This window comes from Lonchura striata, chromosome 17, assembly GCF_050655825.1.
Source record: "Lonchura striata isolate lonStrDom1 chromosome 17, ASM5065582v1, whole genome shotgun sequence".
Classification (NCBI taxonomy): domain Eukaryota; kingdom Metazoa; phylum Chordata; class Aves; order Passeriformes; family Estrildidae; genus Lonchura; species Lonchura striata.
Genome location: NC_140719.1, coordinates 1286713 through 1305595, shown reverse-complemented (window position 1 = coordinate 1305595; position 18883 = coordinate 1286713). Strand labels below are relative to the sequence as shown.

Below are 18883 nucleotides of genomic sequence, written 5' to 3'. Positions count from 1 at the left end.
CGGGGCGCTCGGTGTCCCGCCGGCAGCGGCGCCCCGCGCCCGGCTCCGCCAGCGCCCCGAGCTCCATTCACAGCTGTTTGCTAAAACAACACACAGTGTGTCAACTCCCTCTAGGCCAAAAATAACTGCCGCCCCATTAACTCCGGCTGTTTGTTTGTTTTCCGCTGTTTTCTGCCCTTCTCGCGGAGGGACGCTGCCTGCCGGGGCACGCAGGGCGCTGCGGTGGCACCGCCGTGCCCGGGGGAGCCCTCGCTGCCCGCTCCGGAGAGCTCGGGATGCTGCACCGACAGCTCGGCACCCGCTCCGGGCTGCCTGGCCTTCCTTCAGCCCTTGCGGGGTGATGGGGACTCCCGGAGGTCCCTCCCGCAGGGACAGGGTAGCCGGATCCCAGGGAGATGTCCCCCAGCCCTGCCCCCTTGCCTCCACCAGATTCTGGGGACCCGATGGGATTGTACGGCCATAGCAAAGGGTTGTGGCTGCCTGTGGCTGCAGGCGCCAGGGAATGGGACAGCAAATGTCCCAGTAGGTGCTAAGCAGGGTGAGCAGAAGGAGGGGACTTAGTGGACTTCCTTAGAGGCTTTGCATTTGAGGCTGAGGTGGGGAACAAGAGCTCCTGGGGAGCTGAGAGTCCCCAGCCCCTCCACAGTCACTCCTAACCCCACCTCCAGGATGGATTTTGCTTGGTTTTCCTGGGGAATCCACAAATAGGCATTTCAATTCTTACTCTTTCAGTCAAATATCGGTACTAAGAATAATGGTTTTTACTCCCAAATGCCTGGAAAAACTGTCTTGATTTTCAACCAGCTCTAAAGCAAAGTGAAAGTCTTCCAAATCAGAAGAAAAATGTCCCCAGTGCCTGCAGGAAGAAGAATTGCTTTAAAGAAGGAAATTCACATTTCCCACAGTGCCTGTGACAATATGTGTGCCTGCAGTGGGCAGTCAGAGCCCTTCCCCACAGATGTCCCTGGTGCTCTTTGCCCACCTGCCCCTGCCAGCTCTCCCTAATCAGGCTTTTCAGGAGCCCCGAAGAGGCTGGACAGGATGCAGGGATGGAGGAGGACAATACGTCCTGGTACAAGGCACTGCTCAGGCCACACCTCAAGTCCTGGGTTCAGTTTTGGGATTCTCATGACAGAAAGACTTTGAGGAGCATGTCCACATAAGGGAACAGAGCTGGGGAGGGAGCTGGAGCACCAGGAGCGGCTGGGGGAGCTGAGAGGGCTCAGCCTGGAGAAAAGGAGGTTCAGGGGGACTCTTCTGAAAATCACGTTTATGGAGCAGGTTTTGCTGGCACTTAAGAGCATATGCAGATTGTGCTGTGTCCATCTCATGTAACTGCTGTGGTGGTAAGGGATCTAGCAAAGTCCTCAGCATCACACTGAGGGTGGAACTGGGGCATCCAGGAGTGCTGCTGAAACCCCTCACATCACCAGTGCCCACAGGCGTCCCCAGGAGGGGACACCACCCATCCCTTTAGGAGGTGCAAAAATGCAGCAGGACCATGGGACCGAGTACCTAACAGAGCACGAGACCCAGTGCAAATAGTCCGGGGAGCATGCAAGGCAGTGAAACCCACTGTTTGTCACTCCCCAGCCACTGTCAGAAAGTTCCATAAATGGTCTTCTCCACAATGAAAAATAAAAAGTTATGTCTGTCACGAAGGAGAAGGGAATATTTTGTATGCTGTGTGAAATCAGAACAAGTCACTCCCACCCAGGTCACTGTCTCAGCCACTTCTGCATTGCACCTGACACCTCTCACCCCTGCATCTGCTTTGCAGAGCTTTGCCTGATTAAAATTATCTTCACAGGGAGGAAGACCAGGGAAAACATTGAGAATGGCTGTTTAAAATATCTGTCCAAGGGTCTCCCATTGCAGTGGACTTTGTGGGGAAGGGTTGAATTCTCCACCCTGGGGAAACACTTCTCATGGGTGAGTAGGGGGAGATGTTTGTGTTTACCAAAATTTTTGCTGCTGTGAGGAAGACCTGGCCCTGTATGGGAACAGGACAGCTTTATCTGGGCACTGGAGGCTCCCTCACACTTCCAACATTGAAACCATCACACACAACCACTGGTGCACAGAAGTCTGTGTGATGTCCCCACAGAGACAAAGTAAAAAAGGTCAATGAGTAAATTATGAGCTGAAATAAATATTATCCAGGAGGTTGTGGGCTGCTGCAAGTTAGAAAGTGTGGAGCAAAACCCTTTCTTTGGCAATAGCAGTAGCTATTCAAGTTGATTCATTTGGGCAGAAGCTGCCCTGGACTGTGCTGGTCATCCAGGACCTTTTATCTTCATTAGCTTGCCATTGACAAGAGCAATAATGGAACCATGGGGAACGCAGCAATAGAAGTTTTCTTCCTGCTCAGGAAGATTTTGCAGTTTGGAGTTTGGGTTGTGCAGAATGAGCCACCAGCTTAGGTGTTTTGTTTGTTGACCCTACTGGAAAGCTTATGATTGTCATCAATGTGATTTCTAATCTCAAGAGGTTCTTTCCAGTTTTTTCTCTCCCTTACTGACAAAAGTTATTGCTACCCAGTAAGTTTCCCCTTATGTGAGAAGGGAGAATGTTTCCTCACAACAAGTGATAATTTCTCACGTTGTTTTGCAAACAGCCTCCTCTGGCTCAGACTTGGCTGGTGTCCCTCTCTTCATCAGTCTATTTGTAATGGGATAGTCACCCCATCTTTGTCCAGAGAAAAGCCTCTTCCAGCCTTGATGTTTCACTCAATCTTTTGGCATCTCACATCTACATTTTTCTGGGAAGGGAAAGGCTTTGGAGGCATCCAACCCCAGCCAAGCCCTGTGAGGTGACTCCAGGGCAGGGGAAGTGCAGGCCATGGATGCTCAGGTAGGAATTACATTTAAGTCTGCCAAGCCACAGGATTCTCATCTAGCAGCTTTCCATGACTCATGTCCTCAGGAGACCCCAGGCCTGGCTTTCAGAGCTGGGTGTCACAGCTTCCCAGGACAGCAGGTTTGGCCTGGGGCCTGGCTTTTTGTACTGGGGTGCACGTGATGTCTCCAGGGGCTCAAGTGATGGCATTTTCCTTTCGGACTTTGCAGAGTAGCAGGAGACATTTGTGGTGCTGTCTGACATAGGAGGTTTCTCATTTCTCATTTCTCCTCTGGGAAAATGCTCAGAGAACAAAAAATAATAAATTTTAAAAGACACGGTAGTATTTTTTTCTAGTTCTGAGAAGTTGTTTCTCTGTTTGTTAAAGATAGTGGGGGACTAGACATTCACTGTGTGGAAGAAACCATGTCTGGTGTGGTCCCAATTCCATCATCTCCAAGTCCTCCAACAACTTGCAGGGAGACTCTAGAAATAAGGCCAAGAAATAGGCTCAGCACAAATCCTGAGCCTGTTGTGCCCCTGACTGCTGGTCTGGCTCTCATGCTGTGGTGGACACATGTCCTGGGCCATTTCCTTTGGGCAGGAGGGAGCTCTGGGCTGTCTCTGCCTCTCCTGGAACCTAAACATACCTTTCCCTGTCTGGTCAAGCATCCCAGCTCCAGCCTGGTTGCAGAGGGCTTATAGCTGGAAAAGCATGGCTAAAATTAATTTGGTTTGAATAGAGGGTCTGAGGACACTGGAGAGTAGGAAATACACATGCTGGGCTTGTGTGTTGGAGCTCAGGGCACTCCAGAGCAGCCCCTGCACCCTGGAGGGACCTGCAGTAGTGGCTGGCAGATGCCAGAATTGTGTCAGCTCTGCATGGCACCGAGTCCCCACCATAGACCCTGCTCCCAGGAACCAGCCACTGACAGATCTGTAGTTCATGAGGGTTCATTCACCTTCCTGGACACTTGGAAATGTCTGGTGCTCCAATCTGGGCTATTTATCCACAGCAGTATCTTGGAGGGGAATTGTCTGATCTCTGATGTCCCTAACTGCTGATGGGAATCTTTGTCCTCAGCTGGTGTCTCTCCCACAGACAAAGAAGGAGTCTGGATCACAAGATGCAGCTGAACACCAAACTCAGGCAGTTCTGAGTCCTGTGCCTGGCATCTGTGCTGTGCTGGTGCAGCTGGGAAGTGTGGGAAATGGAGCAGAGAGCTGAGCTGTCTGAATGAATCTCTGCTCCCCTCACAGTGCCAGGGTGCTCCTGTGAGTGTAATACAGGCAAAGAAGGGGCAAGTTGGTTATTTCTGACAGTAAAGCAGCCCCTCACCAGCCCACTCACTGGAGGAGCAGTGGGGCACCACCGGAGCCCTGGCCCCCACTCCTCCCATATGTCCAGCAAACCTCCCTGCAGAGCTGGGGACACCTTGTACCTTTGGCTTTGCTCGTGGCAGGGTTTCAGAGTCACAGCCATGGTGGGAATTCACACATGTCCCCATGGCCTCATCCCCACCAGGATGGGCAGCACTGTGGCTCTCTCCAATGCTGGTGCTGGTGGCAGCCCTCAGTGTGGGGCCTGGCATGACAGGCTCACTGCTCCTCTTTCTTTCTATCCCTTTGCTGATTCTGCTGTGGCCACTGTGTCCAATGAAATTACTCTTCCAGCCTTGGCAGTGGGACACAGGGAGGTGACAAATCCCTGCACACCAGGACTGTAATTTATTTACTGTCACAGCTTCATTGGGCCTCAGTTGAGCCTCTGAGCTCTGCAGCTGCTTCACCTTTTTGTTTTAATCTTCTCGTATTTTTCTAGACACTGTGTTTTCACATCTCCAGTTTGTTTTGAATGCTGGGGAAAATAGACACACCACAGCAAATTCCCAGCCTGGACCACTCCAGGTGAGGTGGGGCCGGGGCGTGAAGGCACCTGCTGGGAGCATGGTCACACTGCTTGGTGGTCACTCTGCTCAATGGTCACACTGCTCAATGGTCACACTGCTCAGTGGTCACACTGCTCAGTGGTCACTCTGCTCAGTGATCACACTGCTCAATGGTCACACTGCTCAATGGTCACACTGCTCAGTGGTCACACTGCTCAATGGTCACACTGCTCCCCTGGTCATACTGCTCCCCTGGTCACACTGCTCCCCTGGTCACTCTGCTCCCCTGGTCACACTGCTCCCCTGGTCACACTGCTCAGTGTTCACTCTGCTCAGTGGTCACACTGCTCAATGGTCACACTGCTCAATGGTCACACTGCTCAGTGGCCACACTGCTCCCCTGGTCACTCTGCTCCCCTGGTCATACTGCTCCCCTGGTCACACTGCTCCCCTGGTCACTCTGCTCCCCTGGTCACACTGCTCAGTGTTCACTCTGCTCAGTGGTCACACTGCTCCCCTGGTCACACTGCTCCCCTGGTCACTCTGCTCCCCTGGTCACACTGCTCCCCTGGTCACTCTGCCCCCCTGGTCACACTGCTCCCCTGGTCACACTGCTCAGTGTTCACTCTGCTCAGTGGTCACACTGCTCCCCTGGTCACACTGCTCCCCTGGTCACTCTGCTCAATGGTCACACTGCTCAATGGTCACACTGTTCAGAGGTCACTCTCAGTGGTCACTCTGCTTGGAGGTCACTCTGCTCAGTGGTCACTCTGCTCAGTGGTCACTCTGCTCGGAGGTCTCTCTGCTCGGAGGTTACTCTGCTCAGTTTTCACTCTGCTCAGTTTTCACTCTGCTCAGTGGTCACTCTGCTCAGTGGTCACATTGCTCAGTGGTCACACTGCTCAGTGGTCACTGTGGCTGCAGCCCCCGGGAGGACACGGAGCCCCACGTGGGCTGGCCTGGCAGGAGCAGCCAGTAGAGCTCATCCCTGGGACCGTGGGATCCATCCTGAGGACTCTGTTGTAAGTTCCCTCCTGGTGGCCCCAGCAGTGCCCAGTCCCTGCCCTTCAGTGCCAGCAGACCCAGCAAGATGGGGGTCCAAGCTGAGCAGTCAAGGGGAACCTTGTCCCCAACAAACCTCAGCTCACAGGGTGGCTTTGGGCTGGACTGGGCAGAGCAGGAGCGCTGCAGGGGCAGCTGTGGGCACTGTTGGCTGTGCTGCTGTGGGTGCTGGCTGGAAGCAGCCACTTAGGCAGGAATTTGTCTGTCCTGACTAATTTCCCACAGGAGTCATTAGGCTCCAGTTCTGGGTGATTCTTAGACTGGCTGAGAGTGCTCTAGGGCCCACAGGATATCCCACCAGCATCCTTTCCTTAGCATTTATTTTAAAACAAGGAATTTCATGCCCACCTTAGCAGGTCAAGCACATGGTTATCCTGTGTCTTGTCAGCAATGCAGAGAGTCCTCTGGGATTCAGGCCTAAAATTTGGAGCCTTTTTGAATACTTTGAGTGGTTGTCTGGTTTTGTTCTCTGCCTCCAAGGTTACTAAACCTGGGCTTAGCGTGCTGCAGGAGAGGATCTCACAACCTACTGACTTCAACATCACGGTAGTCCCAGCACAGTTGACCTCTCCTTAACCACATGGAGGACCTCCTCCCTTTCCTTCCCACATCCCTTGCTGCTGTTGGGGAGCAGATCCTGTTTGTGGATCATCCGTTTCTTCTGTCTGGCTGTCAATTTGTCAGATCCAGATGGTGTCATTTGGGGGTTTTGACCAATACTTCATATTTTTGTGGTTTTGTTTCTGCTGCTGTTTCATCTCACATGCCCTTCAGAGCAGCCCAGGGATTCACCAGGTAAAGGCAGGCTGAGGCTGTGCTTGCACATGCAGGAAGGGCAGGAGGGGCAGGGAGTTGGGAGCAATCATTGACCTGGAGCACAGCACAGTGTCCAGAGTAGAGCCTTTGCCCCTGGGCCAGCAAAGACAGGCCCACATTCCCTGCTAGCTCTATCTGGTGAGGAGCAAAGGGACAGCAAGATGGGGACACACCACCTTCCATCTCTACCAGAGCCTCCAACAGGTGCCAGCAGCCTCCCTGCCCACAGAGACCTTGGCTTTCCTCCCCTTCCCACAGAAAGCTCAGGGAAAGGTGAGGTTTGGCTCTGTGGAGATGCCACCCCTCCAGTGCTCCAAAAGGGCTAAGCACTGGAGTCGCTGGCTGGCTTTTGGGAGGTTCTTCCATGGGGAATGCTGAGATGCTGTGGCCCTGAAGAGCAATCGAGTCTTTGGGAGTGTGTCCCTTTTGGGGTGCTTTGGCCTTGTGCTGGCTCTGAATAATCAGGAGCGAGGCTTGGGAGCTTCATCCTGTGAGACCACCACACCAGCTCAGCTGGGAGCATTTGTGCCCTTTCACTTTCTCCCTACTCTTGTGACACAAAGAGCAAAGCTGCCAGTTTGCCTGGAATGACCCCTGTGCCCTCCAAGCCTAACCTCTTCCTTGGAAAGACAAAAATCCCATTGCCTTGCACCTCCATCTGTTTAGCGAACAGTTTAACCTAACAAGATTAGCATTTGAGGTCAGCTCTTCTGCTTTTACGTTTTTCCCCTGCCGTTTGCAAAGAAAACAGCATTGGATTTGGGACAAAAGCTCAAAACCCCTCATTTGTAAGTAGCACAGCCTTTGGAAACTGTTTTGTTCCAAAGTTATCTGGGGAAGGACTTGTGAGTCCTCTCCTAAAGCAAACAGGAGCTGGCCAAGGGGATCAGCCCCAGGGAGGATGGAGCCCAGCATGGAGCATCACACCCAGAGCTGGGGAAATTCCAGTGGGTTATTCCTCCCAAGGAAGTTTGTGAGCAGAGAGGATGCAGTAGAGGGAGGGGCTGCAGTGAAGTGGCTGAACAGGAGTGAATCAAAACATTCCCTGTTCCCCCACAGACACCCTCCAGTGATGTTCCAGCACACACCTCCATCCTATTGGGAACATATGGGGAGTGCAGGCACATCCCTGATGAAGGAAGCCACAGAAGGAGAAGATCACAGAGTTATAGAATCACAGAATCTTGGAACTCTTAAGGTTGGAAAAGACATTTAAGATCATCAAGCCCAACCGTGATCATCATCATGTTCACCACTAAACTACATCTCCACATGCCAGGGATGCTGACTCCACCACTGCCCTGGGCAGCCTGTTTCAGGCCTTTATAACCTTTTCTGTGAAAAAAAAATCCTAATATCTAATCATGTCAGAGCAGCGGGTGACAAAGCTCCTCCACAGTAACCTGTGAGGGTACACAAGTGGATCTTTGAATGCTTGTGTTTACTTGCTCCTTAACCATCAGCACATCCCACCAGGAACCCTTTCCATCGGGTTGGGCCTGCGCCTCGCCATAGCCTGGTGCTGCCCAGGGAAGGTGACAGCCTGAAGAGTCCCTAGGGACTCATCATCAGAGCTGGGGGGAAAAGGTAAAGGGTTTGATTTTCATTCTCTAGGACTGTTTTCCCCTCCCTCTTCTCCCGCCCTCCTCCTCCCTTTTTGCCACATTGTGCTGAGCTTGAATTGGGCCTTCACAAAGGGGATTAGGGGCTGGTTGCTGATAAATAGGAAAGCAGGTTGGAAGCGTGGGAACCAGCCATGGCGCAGCACGGAGGGACATTCCTGCTCCGGAGGGCCGGGCGGGAGCAAAAGTCCGGGCTAACCCTGGGTCACCCGGGGGAACCCAGCTCCTGAGAAGATTTGTTCGGACACTGGCTTTTGTTGTGCACAGTTCCGTGTCAGCCCAGCGTGGCTCTCGCCGCTATTGATGGGAAGGAAAGCGCTATTGTCCAGCGCCCGAGGGCCCCCCTTTCACTCAGCACTTTCGGGGTGACGTCAAGAAGGGACGTGGGAACCCGAGCAGCCAGCCCAGAGTGGTCCCAGCCCTGTCCCGTGTCTGCTGAGGCCAGTAGGGATGCTCAGGGGGTCCCTGGGAGCTGAGCTCTGCTCTCCCTGTGCGAACCATCCCACCCAGGTGGGATGGATCCTCCTGCAGACAGCTGGGTGGGAATGTAGAGGGTGCTTTTTTTTTTAATCTCAGCTTTTTTTTTTTATCAGGGAAATTTCCCAGAGGAAAGGGATGATCTTGTCAAAAAATTCCTTCTGGGAAATGTCTGCTGGATTCAGAGCATGACCACCTAGTCCTATGAGTCCCAGGGGTGCCTGTGGTGTCCACTTCCATCCCACCTCACACCTGCTGGTATGTTGAGCATCCCTCATTCTGATGTTTTTAATTCCCACCTGGAGACACCAAGAGAGGTGGGAGAAGGGCCCGAGACTGGTCTGACCCTTGGCCCAGCTCCTGCTCTGGCCTCTTTTTCAGGAAGAGGCCAATCAAGGAATTTCCCCATGAGCACTGTGGGCTCGTGCAGTGAAACTGCCTGGAGCAGCCAAACTGAGATCAGCTGCTTTTCATCTGATCCTGAGGCTGGAGCAGCAACACGGAGCATCTGGGGACAGGCAGCATGCGAGGGAGGGAGCCTGCTGGGAAAATCCCTCCTTTTCCCCCTGTGACCTGACAGCGAGGAGCTGAAGGTGACCTTGAACCCTGCAACTGGTCCTGGCTGGGCTTTGCATGGTTTATTCACCAGCCCAGGATCAAAAAAGAAGCTGAGCACCAAGGCTGGGAGTAGCTCGCAGCCCTCACTCCTCCTCTGAAGCCCAGTTTTGTTGTCAAGGACTCCAGCATGGCTCTGGGAGCCTAACAGGGTCAAAAAAGCTCAAAGGAGCAGAACCAAATGGTCTATACAGCCATATCCACATGTATATGGATGCAGACCAACACCCTTTGTGTCCAGCAGGGAGACATGTGGGGAGAGTGACATATATTTGCTGCTGGCAGGTCCTGTGTCAGCATTCCACCACATCAGGAGGGAAAAGAGAAGGCTCCCCTATGCGTTGTGATTACCCCAGAGAAATGGGGCAGCTCTGGGCACAGTGGGACCATGGCTGCTTCACTGAGAAGAAGTGAGAATGAGAATGCCCTTCCTGAGGAATCTTGTTGGGCAACTGTGGAAATACTCATGGAGGTCACTTGGGAGCCTAGGAGCTGCCAGCGCAGCGTGGGACAGTGGAAGGTGTCCCTGCCCATGGCAGGGTGTGGGACTGGATGGGCTTTAGGGTCCCTTCCAACACAAACCAGTTTGTGATTCTGTGATTCTATGATTTCCAAGCAGATTGGAGCTCAGGGACTCTCTGGGATGCTTCACTGGGACTTGTGGAGGTGCATGGGGCAAACTCCTAGCACTTCCAACCCTCCATGTATGGAACACATCAGCCAGGACAGACAGCAGAGGTGGGGCCTGCTCAGGCATGGACACCTCCCTCCTGAAGGGCTGGATCAGCTTATGAGGACAGTCCTGCTGTCCTCATTCACTGCTGGGGATCCCTTTATCTCAGCATCCCAACCGCATCATGGGTTTTGAGCTGGTGACACTCACTGGCGGCAGCCCCATGTGTCAGGAGATTCTGCCCTCAGCCCTCCCTCAGTCCTGATCCCCTCCTGGCCCATGAGTGGCTCCATTCTCATGTCTCATCCCTTTGGCTCTCTGCAGAAGAGCTGTTTGCTGGTGTGAAATGTGGTGTCAATTCCTGGCTGTCTGGGTGCAGTTCTGTGCTGTAGTGGTGCTGACACGTCCTGATGCCACATGTGCCTGTCCCAGGGCTGCAGTCACTGACAGCCCCATCACTGTTACCCCAGAGCTCGGACATGCAGTGACACCGCCTGGCAGGAGCCCAGCCCAGCCCATGGTCCTTCTCTTTCTTGTTCTCCTTCTCTCCTGGCTATTCCCATGACCAAGTCGTGCTCCCTTTGCAGTTCATTCCCACCAAGAAGGCTGTTTCGTGCTGCTTGTAAGGATTCACTGCCCTTTGGCAGAGGTGCTCCTGACCCATGACACCCAGAGCTGTGTGGTGACAGTGCAGCCTTGCCACCCCTATACCAGAATCCAGGGATAAAGCGTGGCTGGCCCGTGGGTTGCAGATTGTTTGCCAGGATGGTGATGAGCTTCCCTCCCTGCGGGGCTGGGAGCTGGGATGGTTCCTTAGGGAACCACTGTGCCACCCGCGGTCAGGAGCACCGGGAGCGGGGACACTGCCCACAGGACCCGCTGCAACCCCGGCCCCGCGGGCTGGCTCTGTGTGGGCACAAATCCACAGAGATGAGCCGAGCTTGAGCCGACACGGGCCCGGCGCCATCTGCTTTACGGGCGGGCCAGCAGAGCGGTCTGCTCGCTCAGTTTCCCTCCTGGCAGCCCAGAGCAGCCCGATCTGAGGGCGCTGAGCGCTGAGCGGGCCCGGCCGCGCCCGCGCCATTTGCCGCGGCAGCGCCGGGCCCGGGGCGGGCCCGGGGCCGATCGCACCTCGGCCGGAGATGAAAGCGCCGCGGGCCGGGAGATGAAAGAGCCGCGGGGCCGCGGCGGGCGGGCACGGAGGGGAGGGGAAGCCCCGGGAGTTGTTTTTCCTCTCATCTCTGCCGCGCAGCAGGACAGCGACAGCCAGCGCCAGGCGTTCCCAGGGTCCTCTCCCGGCTCCGGGCTGAGCATCCATCGGGGTGCTGCATGGAGGAGGGGCGGCTCGGGGCTGTCTGCTGAAGGAGAAGGGCAACAGGGGCTATAATAATCTCTCTTTTCATAATTTTTGTCATGGGGGATAAATGCTATCTTCTTTGCCTGCGACAGAGCCCGCGGTAATCCTGGGGACAGCCAGAGTCACCATGAGCCCAGCAGATGTCCCCTGGGCTGCTGAGGATGCTCTGCTCCAGAGGCCCCTTTAACCTCCTGCGCTGGAGCCGTGTGTCCCCAGAGGCTCCTGCAGGGCAGAGAGAGCAGAGGCTGACACCGACAGACAGGCAACCTCACCTTCTCCAGGAAGCCTCGGACCTGGAGGTTTGGACTTTGATGTGCTTTAGGCTTTGAAGCTGAGTCTCCTAGACCAAATGGCAAGCTACTGCTCCCAAAATACTCTCCCCAGGGACCTGGTGAAGGTCTGTTTTTCATTTCTTTGTATCACTTTTGGATGGAAGAGCTTGTACAAGGGTCTGGGCACTTGCTTTGAGGTGCTTCAACCGTGCAGCTCCCCACAAAAAGGCTGAGCAGGAGCAGTTCCTGCCCAGCTGCTGCCTCCAGAGCAAACACCAAGTCTGCTCACCCCAGCAGCTCAGAGTTCAGAGGGGAGGCACTTATCTACCCAGACACTGGGTAAGGATCTCTTCTCATCTTGCCCTAAGCCTCATAGCCCTGACCCTGGTCCTGGCTTAGTTCCTGGCTCAAAGTGCTTCTGAACCAGGGGTAGCTAGCAACAGCTCACCCACGTTTGTCTCCATCACAGGGACACATGTCAGGGCAGGGCAGGTTTGCCCTCATCTCTCAAGCACCAAGGCACCTGTGTCAGGTGAGGAGCTAAGCCTGCCCCAGGTTTCCCAGGACACTTAAGAGTGAACCAAGAGCTTTTGAAACCAGCCCAGAATCACACTGGGACAGAGGCTGCATTATTGTGCCTTTGCTTCCCCGTGAATTCCAGTCCTCTGACATATTTAGATCAAACCTGATGACCCAAATCTGACTGTAGCAATTGAGAGGAGAAATGACTCTCCAAAAAGAGCAGCCCAAAGAGTCTGCGCGTGCTCCGGGCCACCCCGGGCCGCTGCACCTATGCACAGAGGAGCGGCCAGGCAGCACCAAAATGATTCACTAGCTTTAATTCAATTACTTCGCAAAGCAGTGTGAAGCCAAGGCACCTCCGCAGGATGCACAGCAGTGGGACGGCCTCCAGGCTCTGGAAGCTGTCACTGACAGCCCGTGTGAAACAGCTCAGTGGGCTGGGGTCAGTAAACGTGAGCAGAAGCAACCTGCCTGTGTGCAGCAGGACCTGCCGATGGAGCTGGGGCAGCAGAGGGTCACCCCATTGCTAGAGTGGGCCAGCAGCTCTTTGGGGGACCTGGAAAAGCCTCACAGCCCTTTGGGACTGGAAGGTTGTGGGGCCAGGGAGGAAGTTGCCTCCAAACCTGACTGAAGGTGGAGGTAGGCATGGCAGCAAACAATAGAGAGGAGGGAAAAGGACTCATCCCTCCTTCTTCCTGTTCCCTCATTAGAAGCATGGACCTAGTTGAGGTCCAACAAGGCAACATGAGACTCTGGAATTTGTAGGGTCTTGCAGGGATGTGTCCCCAGGTGTGGGGCTCCTCAGGAATTCAGCATCTGCTGTGGCCTTGGGCACCTCTCAAGCCCACTGCCCCAAGTTGTCAAGGGTATCCAAATGAGGCAGAGCAGGTATTGTTAATTTGAAAAAAACAGAAAAACTCTTTTCACTTAAGACCTCTCCTCTGGCCCTTTTTTTATCTCAGCTCTGAGCAGCTGCAATGCGCTAGACAGGTCTCATTTAATTAAAAACTTGAGTGAGAAGGCTGCTACCACAGCTGTTCATCTTCTCAGAAGATGTCTGCCAACATCTGGGGCAGGGAGTCCCAGTTCCAGGTGATGCCTGTCCCATCCTTGCTGCTGCTGTGTTCCCAGGGAGGCCAGAGCTGCTGTGCTCAGTGCTCATCTGGCCATTCTGACAGCTGACCTGGGGCTCAGCTATTGTGCAGATGGGTTTTTCCAAGGCCCAGTGATGCCTTCCCAGTCTTGCTTCCCACCTTTCAGGGTAGCCTGAAAGCAAGTGGGAGTTTCAGACCTTGCAGAGCCTGACCTGCTTTGGTCAGTGGTGGGAGAAGAACCAGCTTGAGCAGTGCAAACTGCTCAGGGGGAGCCTGGGGGAGCTGATGAGGGTCTGCCAGCCTGGGGACAGGAGACAGCTTGGGCAGTGTGCCTAGGGAAGGGCTCCCTGCAGTGCAAACCCCAGGACAGGGAGTCCCCCTTGGCCCCACTTTCAGCCCCATCCTCCTCTCTATGGGGGGCACAAGCCAGGGGGACCCCAGGCACCCCGGGATGGGGAAGAAGGATCCCTCACCCTGGGGAGAGTCCTCCTGCTCCAGCCCAGCGGCTGCACAAGGCTGACCCCACCGCAGAGCCCCTCCACCCCTCGCACCCGCCGGGCTGGGGGTCTGGGGCAGGCGGGGTGGGCTGGCCCCGGAGCCCCCGCTCAGTGCTGTAGGGTTGGGTTTTCCCCACTCCTGGGAACCAAGCGTCGGCTTTTGTTGGCAAACAGAGCGTAGCTTTCATGTGAAAAGGTTAGTACAGTATGTTAGTTCCTACGGAGGGGATAATAGAGTCTGATTCTCACACCCCCGGGGCCGCGAGGTGACAGCAGCACGGGAGAAGGGTATTTAACACCTTCGCCTTGGGAACCTTTTCCCTTCCCAGAGTCCCCCCGCCTTGCCAAGCGCAGGGAGGAGGAGGAGGGCGGTGCAACGCCTTTGTCTCAGCTTCCCTCGCACCCCGATCCCACTCCACTGGCACTCGCATCCCCACAAGCCGGCAGAAGAGCCTGGGAAACAGTCAGACAATAGTTCAGGATCTGGCTCCTTGTCACCGGCTCGGGATGTCACAGTCTCCCCAGCTGTGGGCACACAGGGAGGGTGTGGCTTGTGGTTCCCAGTGGGAATGGGGTCTCTGGGGGGCCATAGGGATGAGCCCCCTTGGCATGTGCGCTGCACGGGGTGTGGATGCCCTCAGTCGGTGTCCCCACAGCTGTCACCTCCCTTGCTGCCTGGCAGCCGTGTCTGTGCTAGGACTGAGGCTCACGGTGCCACCTGGGGCACCTTCAGGTTGGATCAGGATTCAGGGACAGATACATCCCACAAAGCCTGGACAGTGCAGCACAACCCAGGTTCTGCACAGGGACGATGTAAAGACCCTGCTGCCTGCCTTGCTTTTCCTAGAAAAGTCAAGATTTCTTTCTAAATCCAGCCTCCCTCCCCATCCCACTGCAGTGAAAGGAGAAGGACAAACCCTGTGAGTGTGTGGCACCTGGGGATAGCCACGGCATGTGGCTGTGACACCCTCCAGGGCTGTCAGCCATCCACAGTCACATGCCATCAGGGGGACCAGATATAGATTGGTGTTGCCATTTTCTTAGGGGGAGCATCTAGTGAGAGTAGGCACAACACCAGAGTGAGGGTTCCCAGGGGTGATTGACAGCACAGTGACAGGAACCTCGGCCCTGGGACCTCAATGGGCCAGGATGAAGTTCCCCCAGGAGCTGCTGCTGCTGCTGCTTGTCTAACTGAGGGGGCAGAGCTGGATTAAACTCATGGTTGCTGTATGTATTGAGGGAGTTCAGTTCAGACTGCCCATGCAGGAGCTGGAATGTCCTCAGAGCAGGAGAGACCAGTTCTGCCAAATTCCACCCCATGGGATGCCAAATTACAAGTGTCATTGCTTGGTCTGTCACACTTCTCTGAGTCTCAGGGCAGACACGTTCCCAGTACTTACTGATCTCAGAAATGGCACATTTTTGAAGTAATCCTCTCCTGAGTGACCTGATGCTGAGGTTGCTCATGGGAAACCAACAGCACCCCAGCCTCCAGCACTGCCTGTCCCTGGTGTGCTGCTCCCACGGGGCTGTGCTCCGGTGGGACAAGGGATGCTGCAGAGCAGTAGTTCAGTGCCACCATGTCCCCTCCGTGCGGCTGAGTCAGACACCAGAGCATCGGGGGTGGAATATTTTTGCATCTGACCTGCTAGAAACGAGGTGGTGAGGAATTGCTGCAATTAATGGCCAAACTCAGTGTTTAATTATGTGGAGAACTGTGCCATCTCACTGTCATGAGACCCATCCTGGACATCCAGATTATTTTAGGGGAGGTCTCCAAGCTGCTGTGCTCCAGACTGTTGCCTTACAGGGCTCCTCACTTGGAACCGCCTGGGCACTGTTCAGCTGTTTTGCATTATTTTCTTTTTCTTCCATTCTTTAAAATAGCAGGATGACAGTTTTAGCCTCACTAGATTTTCTGACAGCATTTCTTGAAGGAGGTGCTGCCTCCTGCCCCTGCAGGCTGTGCACCCTGGGCTGCTGCCCCAGCAGGTACAGGGACCCTAGCTCCCATGGTGGGGAATGCACAAGTGCCAGGGGTGGCACTGCCACAGTGGACCTGTCTGCATGTCCCCTTCTGCAGTTGTTCCAGCCTGGATGCCTCCTCCAGAGTGAGAGGCAGCAGTGGACCCATGCTGGCATGCAGGGGTTGGAGAGGAGCAGGTTGCCAACTCTGGTGTGTGAGTTCACATCATCCCTATGCCCAAGGAGCATCTTTCTGGGTCAGCCTGCACCAGCCCACTCACAGTGGAGGGGATGATTTTCAGCTGGGAAGGCCCAGGCCTGAGAAACAGACATTCCCTCGCTCGAGTGTGCCGAAATGTTTAATTAGAGTTTAACAGCAGCCTGGGAAAAAGATGTCTTGTCATATTTCTGGGCTGCATTTTGCTGTGGGGCCGCGGGCTCTGTACGCGGAGCCGGGGCAGACCTGCGGCACAAAGAGCCCTTTATGAGCCTCTCCCCGCGCTCGCCCCGACCCTGAACTTTCCCATCAGCTGCTGGCACGGTGCCCTCGCAGTGCCCGAGAGGCAGCCAGGGATGGAGCGCGGCTCTTCCTCAGTGCTTCGGGTGGTGCTGCAGGAGAGGGGCCACAGGGAGGTGGCTGTGGGCGAGGACGTGGGTCTGTGCTCGGAGCTGGCATCAGCCGGGACGCCCCGCTCCGGTGTGGCAGCGGGCTGGCCGTGCGCGGCAGGACGCCGGGATCCGGCAGGAGGGCACCTGGGGACACGGCGGTGCCCGTGAGGGGCGCTCACCCAGGTGTTTCTGAAGGTGCAGCCCACAATGATCACAGATTTCACTTTGCAGACCCCGGCAGGACTCGGACCTCAGTCCTATTCCTCCACCCCCACAATGGGAAAGGAGGGGAAGATGCTCAGCCCTGCCCAGCTGGTAGAGACAGCAAGGTGGCAGGACAGGATCCTCAGCCCGCTCCATCACCCCCTGGGCACTGGGAGGACCCTGGGGAGCACAGCCACTATCCCATGGAAGCTGCAGAGGAATGTGTGGAATGAAGCATACACCTTTCTGCTCCAACTTCACCCCCACAAATTGCCCATCAGCATATTTCACTTGAAGGTATTTTTTTCTGCGGGGTGAAATTACAGTTCTACCAACACTCACCTGCCCACGTCCTGTCCATCAAGGAAAGGGCAAACCCAGATATGGCAGGGTCAGATCATTCCTGTCATCTGCCCCAGCTTTGCCTCCTCCACTGAAACAGCAACTCCCTTGGGGCCAACAAGAGCAAAAAAAAACCGCCACATTTGTACATTATTGCCCCTTTTTACCTTTTTGTGTGTGTGACACAAGCCTGTGATGCTGTAGATCACTCCCTGCACCCCCTGCTGCTGTGGTGAGGAGCTGTGGATGGGTTGGGCCCCCCATCACACCATGGTGACCTCACGTGTCACCAGCATGCTGGGGTCATGTTAACACATCTGGGAGGTGTCAGGCTGGGAACATGGGGAATTAATGCCCAAGGTTTCCTGGAGTTTGTTCTTATTCTGGCAGCAGCAGCTCTTCCCCTGCTCCTAGGGTTTTCCTTTCGCTGGTCCCAGCTAGCAGCCAGTGTAGCTTCTCTCTGAGACTGCTTTGGGGAGCCTTTTGGAGAAGTTGTGTGTGAAGAGCTGGTATTTTTCCTCAGGATGTGATGCAGATGGTTGATCTCAAAGAGGGTAGTGGTCCATGTGAGCCCCTCTGTGCTGGGAATGCTGCCTGACCCCAGCTGTGCAGTTCATGGTCTGCTCACTGTGGGAAGAGCTGCACCCTCAGGGTACATTGAGCCCATGGCTCAGACAGGGACAGCCTTCCAAAAGTGCTTGGCAGCAGCCTGGGGCTCACCCAAATCCACCCCTTGTCCTGCCAAAGGTTTCTCAGTAAATGTAGGCTAGCCCATGGACCTTCCCTCATGGCATGTCCTACAGCCACATCCAGAGGTGTGAAATCCCAGAGGTGACCAGCATAAGTCCCACCCCATGAGGGGTTGTTTAGGGAGAAGGATGCTGGCACACCTGCAGTGAGACACTGGACAAAGAAATCCAGCACAGCACAGGGCTTCTCCTCCTCCTCCTCCTCCTCACCTGCCCGTGGGCTGCCTGGGAGCAACCCACTGCCCAGGACCCCAGGGTCCCAGGAGTCCTCGGCTCAGGATTGTCCCCATCAGTGTGGCACATCCGTGACACCTCTTGAGCCCCAGCTTGTTCCCAGTCCTCCTTGGCCAAGCGTAGGGTACTGCAGCTCTTTTGGACTTTGTCGGGGTGGGATCTGCCTTTTCTCTCTGGCTCCCTCCCAACACTCTTTGTGCCCAGGTGGGACCGTGCTGGAACTGATTTATCCACCTGGGCTTTCCCCATCCACAGCCTAGGGTTTGCCTGACAGGGTGTGCTGACGAGAGTGACGAGGAACTTCCCACAGTGGGATCTGGGGAGGTGAGGAGGTGACCAAAGTGGCAGTTGTGCACTTCCCCAGAGTGTCCAGGACCCACGTCCCACCAGCCTGGGGGAGCCCAGCCAGCAGCTCTGTGTGTTCTGCAGCCCTTTAGGCTGAGCTCAGCCTGGGGCTGAGCCATGTCTGGGGATGAGCTCAGCCTGGGGCTGAGCCCTGTTGGGGATGAGCTCACCGTGGGGATCATCCCATCCTGAGGCTGAGCTCAGTTTGAGGACCAGCCCATCCCGGAGGTGAGCTTAGTTTGGAGATGAGCCCATCCTGGAGTAAACCCTGCCTGCAAGTGAGCCCAGCCTGGGGGCTAATCTTAAAATGTGGGTTAATCCTGGGCAAAATGTTTCTGATCCCATTTTCAGGTCTAATCGCAGAGCAGTGGCAGATCCCAGCCTAGATGCTGAGCCCAGCTGAGTTAAACCAGGGGGAGCTGAGCCCAGTTCGGGCGCTAAATGCAGCCTGGCCCAGCGCTGAGCCCCGCCAGCCCGAGCTGCTGTTCCTGGCTGTCCATCCCTGGGGTGGGTGCCAGCCCAGTCCAGCACACCAGGATTAGGGGTCCCCCACACCGGCAAGGGGCACCGTGCCCCGGGCAGCGCAGCCGCATAATGCCCGGCTTGTTTGTGCCGGGAGCCTCCCGCCCCTCCTCCAGCATTCCCAGCCTATTCTACCGTATGTGTAGGAACTGGTTTTTCTTCCTGGGCCATTGTTTCCG

The 18883-nt window shown here is 55.3% G+C and overlaps 2 protein-coding genes across 10 annotated transcripts in view; both read left to right on the top strand.

The window, feature by feature from the left end:
- The window catches only part of EXD3 (exonuclease 3'-5' domain containing 3), a 250668-nt gene that overhangs the window by 213490 nt on the left and 18295 nt on the right, over positions 1-18883 (top strand). The window lies entirely within an intron of this gene.
- LOC146765848 (uncharacterized) lies at positions 13-11049 on the top strand. Its single transcript, XM_085593704.1, has 2 exons — positions 13-8962; positions 9086-11049. Exon 1 carries the CDS (start codon positions 4898-4900, stop codon positions 6002-6004), a length of 1107 nt encoding a protein of 368 aa, XP_085449830.1. The 5' UTR covers positions 13-4897; the 3' UTR covers positions 6005-8962; positions 9086-11049.

Excerpts from the sequence above, each read along its gene's own strand:
- LOC146765848 (XM_085593704.1), top strand. The coding sequence starts at position 4,898 with ATGGTCACACTGCTCAATGGTCACACTGCTCAGTGGTCACACTGCTCA.